The 8438-nt window shown below is 39.3% G+C and overlaps 1 protein-coding gene across 6 annotated transcripts in view; it reads right to left on the bottom strand.

Moving 5' to 3' along the window:
* The window catches only part of LOC110464834, a 72163-nt gene that overhangs the window by 24469 nt on the left and 39256 nt on the right, over positions 1-8438 (bottom strand). For 5 of the 6 annotated variants that reach the window (XM_021520279.1, XM_021520282.1, XM_021520280.1 and 2 more), the window contains 4 exons: positions 7346-7438; positions 4656-4778; positions 1739-1816; positions 546-645 (listed from right to left, as the gene is read on the bottom strand). In XM_021520279.1, the coding sequence (XP_021375954.1) occupies positions 546-645; positions 1739-1816; positions 4656-4778; positions 7346-7438 (394 nt within the window). The remainder of the gene's footprint in view (positions 1-545; positions 646-1738; positions 1817-4655; positions 4779-7345; positions 7439-8438) is intronic. The other variant, XM_021520281.1, reaches the window with a different exon arrangement.

Raw genomic sequence — 8438 nt, 5'->3', positions numbered from 1 at the left:
GGGGAGGATGGTTGGTAGAAGGGAGTCAGTAAAGGGGGCGGGGAGGATTGTTGGTAGAAGGGAGTCAGTAAAGGGGGTGGGGAGGATGGTTGGTAGAAGGGAGTCAGTAAAGGGGGCGGGGAGGATTGTTGGTAGAAGGGAGTCAGTAAAGGGGGTGGGGAGGATGGTTGGTAGAAGGGAGTCAGTAAAGGGGGCGGGGAGGATTGTTGGTAGAAGGGAGTCAGTAAAGGGGGTGGGGAGGATGGTTGGTAGAAGGGAGTCAGTAAAGGGGGTTGGGAGGATGGTTGGTAGAAGGAAGTCGGTAAAGGGGGTGGGGCGGATGGTTGGTAGAAGGAAGTCGGTAAAGGGGGTGGGGAGAACGGATGGTAGAAGGGAGTCAGTAAAGGGGGTGGGGAGGACGGTTGGTAGAAGGTATCTTACTTGTGTTAGGGTCTGGTATACGACTCTCGACTGTGAGTGTTAGTATTTACATGGTATCTTACTTGTGTTAGGGTCTGGTATACGACTCTCAACTGTGAGTGTTAGAAACAAACACATGCACTTACATGGTTTCTTACTTGCGTTAGGGTCTGGTATACGACTTTCGACTGACGGAGGAACCTTGTCTCCAATCACCTCCACACACTCACTCGGGAAAAACCCAACCTGAATTAAAAGAACCTTGTGGGTTATTGGAGACATGAATAACTTGTTTATACACAAGTGCATATCTTCATTAAAAAAAGTGGACATTTTTTGACACTCCTTACTACATAAACTGTCAGGATTTTGAAGACAAATCTACAGTAATGTATACAGTGGAGCATTGATAATATGCGAGATGACAGAATTAGTAGCACGGTTTTGTTTAGAACAATCAAATCTGTCCCCAGTGTATACTGGCTTGATAGAGGAACAGCTGAATTAGCGGTCACTGGATTAACAAATTTCAACTCTTATTACTAAATGTGTACAAATGTTTGGAGGTGAGTTAGTTAATGCAAAAAATTCCTAAACCCATTTTTTCTATGTTAACAGAGCATGGCTTTTTAAAGCCCAACTTAACACATTGTCAACAAACTTTTACAAAATGGAAAAGAAAATTTCACAAAATTTGCAAAAGTTAAAAACATTTTAGGAATTTCAAGTCCATAAACCTGTTCCATCTATAATCTAATTCAGGATTTAAAAGTCATCAGTTTTAATAATATCATGTAAAATGTGGATTTAGTGAGAGAAAACGTGTCCAAGCAAATGTATTGACACAATATGAAATACAACAGAGTAATGTAGAAACAGTCAATAGTTTATAGAGAGCTGTAACAAAACATTTCAACACAAATTCTGAACTTTCTCAGAAGTTGAGACAACATCTTAACAAATATAACCACAATTTGTCTACAAATTCATATTCTCGTTTCAAAATTTGATACTTTTTCAATGTTTTTTGTTTGTTTGTGTTTTACGTCCTATTAACAGCTATGGTCATTTTAGGATGTGCCAGGTTTTGGTGGTGGAGGAAAGCCGGAGTTCCCTGGAGACAAACTACCAACCTACGGCCAGTACCTGGCGACTGCCCAAGGTAGGTCTCGAACCCACAACCCAGTGGTGGATGGCTAGTGGTAGCAGGATGTCATACACCTTAACCACTTGGCCACCGCAGCACCCTTTTTCAATAAACAACATTACGAGTTAAATCCTGACTTTTACTGAAATAATCTGAAATTGACTTCACCTGTATAATTTTTTCTACCGTTACCTCAAACCCTCGCTTGCCTCGCCACCAGATGGTTTCCTCCTGTTGGGGCATGTCGATCACAGATACAATGTCTCCCACCTGTCACAGAGAAAACACAGCCTTCAAACAGGAACAATAAGTGGTATACTGACCACAGTTCATGTTTACTGGACAAGGAAACAAAATCTTTGTTAATTTCTAATTAGTGGCATATACCGACCACAGTTCACGATAACTGGACAAGGTAACAAAATCTTCGTTAATTTCTAATTATTGGTATATACCGACCACAGTTCATGATAACTGGACAAGGTAACAAAATCTTTGTTAATTTCTAATAAGTGGTATACCGACCACAGTTCATGTTTACTGGACAGGACACAAAATCTTTGTTAATTTCTAATTAGTGGGATACCGACCACAGTTCACGATAACTTGACAAGGTATCAAAATCTTTGTTAATTTCTAATTAGTGGGATACCGACCACAGTTCATGTTTACTGGACAAGGAAACAAAATCTTTGTTAATGTCTAATTAGTGGTATACCGACCACAGTTCATGTTTACCGGACAAGGTAACAAAATCTTTGTTAATCTCTAATTAGTGGTATACCGACCACAGTTCACGTTAACTGGACAAGGTAACAAAATCTTTGTTAACTTCTAATTAGTGGTATACCGACCACAGTTCATGTTTACTGGACAGGACACAAAATCTTTGTTAATTTCTAATAAGTGGTATACCGACCACAGTTCATGTTTACTGGACAGGACACAAAATCTTTGTTAATTTCTAATTATTGGTATATACCGCCACAGTTCACGATAACTTGACAAGGTATCAAAATCTTTGTTAATTTCTAATTATTGGTATATACCGACCACAGTTCATGATAACTTGACAAGGTAACAAAATCTTTGTTAATTTCTAATTATTGGTATATACCGCCACAGTTCACGATAACTTGACAAGGTATCAAAATCTTTGTTAATTTCTAATTAGTGGGATACCGACCACAGTTCATGTTTACTGGACAGGACACAAAATCTTTGTTAATTTCTAATTAGTGGGATACCGACCACAGTTCATGTTTACTGGACAGGACACAAAATCTTTGTTAATTTCTAATTAGAGGTATACCGACCACAGTTCACGATAACTGCACAAGGTAACAAAATCTTCGTTAATTTCTAATTATTGGTATATACTGACCACAGTTCATGATAACTGGACATGGACACAAAATCTTTGTTAATGTCTAATTAGTGGTATACCGACCACAGTTCCTGATAACTGGACAAGGACACAAAATCTTTGTTAATTTCTAATAAGTGGTATACCGACCACAGTTCACGTTAACTGGACAAGGTAACAAAATCTTCGTTAATTTCTAATTATTGGTATATACTGACCACAGTTCATGATAACTGGACAAGGAAACAAAATCTTTGTTAATTTCTAATAAGTGGTATACCGACCACAGTTCACGTTAACTGGACAAGGTAACAAAATCTTCGTTAATTTCTAATTATTGGTATATACCGCCACAGTTCACGATAACTTGACAAGGTATCAAAATCTTTGTTAATTTCTAATTAGTGGGATACCGACCACAGTTCACGATAACTGTACAAGGTAACAAAATCTTTGTTAAGTTCTAATTAGTGGTATACCGACCACAAGTCATGATAACTGGACAAGGACACAAAATCTTTGTTAATTTCTAATTAGTGGTATATACCTACCACAGTTCACGATAACTGGACAAGGACACAAAATCTTTCTTTATTCCTAATTTTTGGATGCAACTTCCACAATTATCTTTTGTTGAGCCTTCTTTCCAGTATGTACTAGTGTTAAGTGAAGCTGTTGGTTATTTATACGTGACTGTCCTGGTGGTTATTTATACGTGACTGTCCTGGTGGTTATTTATACGTGACTGTCCTGGTGGTTATTTATATGTGAATGTCCCTAAAGAGGGACTTGTATCTCTGCTAGTATTCAGATCTAGTAAACCAGCCTTCAGTTAATCATTTGTACCCCGTTAAGGCCCATGCTTTGGTCTGTAGTTTATATCTAGTTGATAAAGATTTCCCCTCCGACTCTCTTTATCAGTTAATCATGTGTACCCCGTTTAGGCCCATGCTTTGGTCTGTAGTTTATATCTAGTTGATAAAGATTTCCCCTCCGACCCTCTTTATCAGTTAATCATGTGTACCCCGTTTAGGCCCATGCTTTGGTCTGTAGTTTATATCTAGTTGATAAAGATTTCCCCTCTGGCCCTTTTTATCAGTTAATCATTTGTACCCCGTTTAGACCCATGCTTTGGTCTGTAGTTTATATCTAGTTGATAAAGATTTCCCCCCTGGCTCTTTTTATCCTGAATCAGTTAAAAACAATTCTGCTCTAATATCTAAGATTCAACTGCAACACAAAAACCAAGGAAGGAAAAAACCATTTTAACAGTACCTTGTCAAGTATCTTGACAGCTGACAAATTGGAGATAAAACAACTGCATTTAGAATTATTATAATTGTAAGAGACTTTCATATTTTTCTTCATTTTTACCCCCAATAATAAATGTTTCATTCTATGTCAGGGAAATTATTTTCATTGTAACTAAAACAGATTTGTAATGGTTATTTAAGTCTTCAGGGCCTGTTATGATATGAACCGTGAAATAAAGCAGTTTTCACTGATAAACCTGTAACGTAGAGATCTGGGCCTTTCCAATCCTGTAAAGACTGCAATAGTGTCATTCGGTATCACTAGTTAAGTTTTTTCAAAAGATTCCAAATTTCATTTCATTTTTTTTTAGTGAAAACAAATGGACCAAATTTTACCAATTTATCAGCTTATTAAATTTTGGCATCAGTATTTAGTTTTATTTTGAAGTTACTTGTTTTCCACCACTGACCAATCGCCAGGAAGTTTTACCTCAAGTGAGATTTCATCCGGAGCCTGGGCTGTGTAACGCTTGATGGCGTGTGCTGCAGCTATAGCGGGTGTGTTGATTCCAGAGTCATCCATCGCCAGCAAGCGGTTCCCTCGGTTGTCCAGCTGATGGACAATAACACTTATAATGTAAGGCATGTCTAGGAAAAGGTCTTCAATGTTTCGAGTCAGTCAGAGATGACAAACTGACTGTAACCATGTGGTACATAATATAATAGTCACATTATATATGATAGTCACATTATATATAATAGCCACATTATATATCATTTCCCTGTGTGTAAGATAGAGCTGTCCAGGGTAAGAAAGGGGTGAAGGAAATTTCTATCTTACACCCCATTTCACGTGACGTGACGTCACAATGGCTCAACAATGACGTGACGTCAAGAATTTGGAACTCTCCGTTGCCGCAATGCGGGAAAGGCGATGTGATGAAATTAAAACCTTTTATTATAAATGTACCGTACATGTTACAAAGATGTGATTAATTTCTTTGCACAAACAGTGTTTGCAAATATGGGGTATGCTTAATCTGGCTGGCTAATTTGTTTTCATTTAAAAAGCTCAGGGGGAAAATTGATATTTTCAAAATGGTGGCCATGCAGTCCAAACGCATTTTCATGGTCTCTGAACTTATGCTGGTGGTCGGAATGAGAGAGAAATACTCCTTCATGCACAGGGGTGTAGGAAAGGGGAAATCCAACCTCGGAATTTTCAAATTTGGCAAAACTCTCAGGTGGAATTTCCCTATCCTACACCTCCGTGCATGAAAGAGTCTTATATTATCCAAACAGTAATAATGCAGTGGTTGACACTGCCATGACCAAAACAACATCACATGGTCACTATCCAGTACACTTGATTTAAAGATCATTTAAAAAAGAAACCTTCATGACATTTTTGAGTTACAATGTCATAAGAAGATTATTAAATCTCCTGAAAAACAAGAGGCCCATGGGCCTGAACGGTCACCTGAGTCTATAGTATTTATTTTTGTTGTTGAAATATGTACCAATTTGAGTAAAAAATAGTATAATGTTAACTTTGTCAGGACCATGAGCTGATCATTCCTAGACCAATTTTAAGTGAGATCGGCCTATTAGAACTTAGTAGCAAAATAGCGGCCATGGCAGCCAAATTGTATTTCTGATTGACCCGAAAAATAACAACACTTTGTCAGGACCATGATTCGATCATTCCTACAAAGTTTCAGTTCAATCGGCCAAGTAGATCTTTACTTTAAGTTTGAAATAGTTTACCAAAATGGCAGCCGTGGTGGCCATATTGGATTTCTGATCGACCTGAAAAATAACAACACTTTGTCAGGACCATGAGTCAATCATTCCTACAAAGTTTCAGTTCAATCGGCCTAGCAGAACTTGACTTTAAGTTTGAAATATGTTTTCAAAATGGTGGCCGTGGCGGCCATATTGGATTTATGATTGACCTGAAAAATAACAACACTTTGTCAGGACCATGAGTCGATCATTCCTACAAACTTTAAGTTCAATCGGTCCAGCAGAACTTGACTTTAAGTTTGAAATAGGTTTTCAAAATGGCGGCCGTGGTGGCCATATTGGATTTCTGATCGACCCAAAAAATAACAACACTTTGTCAGGACCATGAGGCGATCATTCCTACCAACTTTCAGTTCAATCGGTCCAGCAGAACTTGACTTTAAGTTTGAAATAGGTTTTCAAAATGGTGGCCGTGGCGGCCATATTGGATTTCTGATCGACCCGAAAAATAACAACACTTTGTCAGGACCATGAGGCGATCATTCCTACCAACTTTCAGTTCAATCGGTCCAGCAGAACTTGACTTTAAGTTTGAAATAGGTTTTCAAAATGGCGGCCGTGGCGGCCATATTGGATTTCTGATCGACCCGAAAAATAACAACACTTTGTCAGGACCATGAGGCGATCATTCCTACCAACTTTCAGTTCAATCGGTCCAGCAGAACTTGACTTTAAGTTTGAAATAGGTTTTCAAAATGGCGGCCGTGGCGGCCATATTGGATTTCTGATCGACCCGAAAAATAACAACACTTTGTCAGGACCATGAGGCGATCATTCCTACCAACTTTCAGTTCAATCGGCCCAGCAGAACTTGACTTTAAGTTTGAAATGTAAAATGTTAACGGACGACGGACGACGGACGACGACGGACGAAAACGGATAGCAATAGGTCACTTGAGCTAAAGCTCAGGTGACCTAAAAATATTTGTTTTCTCACTCGGGATACTCAGTACTGCTGGTTTGATACTCTATTCCATGACTGTAGAAAGTCATAGTATCAAACCAGCAGTGAGTATCCTCTACATGTGTATGGAAACCATGTGTGGTAGAATGACCTGCTGTATACTAGGGGTCAAACCTGATGTAGAGCCTCAAACATGTGGATTTCTTCATACGTCTCCTCAAACTAACAAGCCATTTGGACTGATAGGTCTCGCCTGTGCACCACTTTGACCATCAAGGCACATGTCAAGTTTGGTTGGTCTAACAGTTATAGTTTCAGAGAAATCAGCCGCATCCAGCATTTGATGCATGAGCACTTATAACTTCAGTGAAACTAACTTAAATGCAAAAACTTAATGTTGACGCCAGAAAAGCGACACCTTGGTCCTGCTACTTCGTGACAAAAACGACTATCAAATTGATCCTACTCACCTCAAACCAGTTGAGTACCGAGCCACAGTTGATCATGCTGCCTGCGATGCGAGAGAATCTCTGTAGATACAGCGACAACATTTCCTCCATCTCCTGTAACAGTGTATAAACGCTGATAACTAGAGCAGAGACCGGGGGTCACAGTTCAATAGTTTGAAGTCAGGGGTCACAGGTCAATTGTTACAGAACAGGAAACACAGTTCAAATATTAGAGTCAGGGTTCAGAGGTTAGAAGTTAGGGTTACAATTTACTGGTATAAGGTCAGAGGTCACAGTTCAATAATTACAGAACAGGAATCACAGTTCAAATGTTAGAGTCAGGGTTCAGAGGTAAGAGGTCAGGGTTACAGTTTACTGGTATAAGGTCAGAGGTCACAGTTTAAGACAAAGTATCTTAGTCCAAAGCTCAGAATATTTTTGTGTACACCTCTAACGTATCTCTTACAATCTGGACCCAATGGTCACACACACTGACTCTAGGCTCTTATAGAGCAATCGTTACTCCTGGACCCAATGGTCACCCACACTGACTCTAGGCTCTTATAGAGCAATCCTTACTCCAGGACCCAATAGTCACACACACTGCCTCTAGGCTCTTATAGGTTAATAATCCTTACTCATGGACCCAATGGTCACACACACCGACTCTAGGCTCTTATAGGTTTACAATCCTTACTCCTGGACCCAATGATCACACACACTGACTCTAGGCTCTTATAGAGCAATCCTTACTCCTGGAGCCAATGGTCACACACACTGACTCTTGGCTCTTATAGAGCAATCCTTACTCCAGGACCCAATAGTCACACACACTGGCTCTAGGCTCTTATAGGTTAATAATCCTTACTCATGGACCCAATGGTCACACACACCGACTCTAGGCTCTTATAGGTTAATAATCCTTCCTCCTGGACCCAATGGTCACACACACTGACTCTAGGCTCTTATAGGTTTAATCATCATTATTATCAGGAATCAAAGCTTCAGATCAGATGATTGTGACAATATTATCTTTAAAAGAGTTAACAGAAATGTGCTATTAGAGGAACTGAAAGTTAGATGTATGATTTGAGAGATGAGGGGGGGTGGGGGT

The sequence above is a fragment of the Mizuhopecten yessoensis genome, unplaced genomic scaffold, assembly GCF_002113885.1.
Source record: "Mizuhopecten yessoensis strain PY_sf001 unplaced genomic scaffold, ASM211388v2 scaffold11037, whole genome shotgun sequence".
NCBI classification, from domain to species: domain Eukaryota; kingdom Metazoa; phylum Mollusca; class Bivalvia; order Pectinida; family Pectinidae; genus Mizuhopecten; species Mizuhopecten yessoensis.
This window is presented reverse-complemented; position numbering and strand designations above follow the sequence as displayed.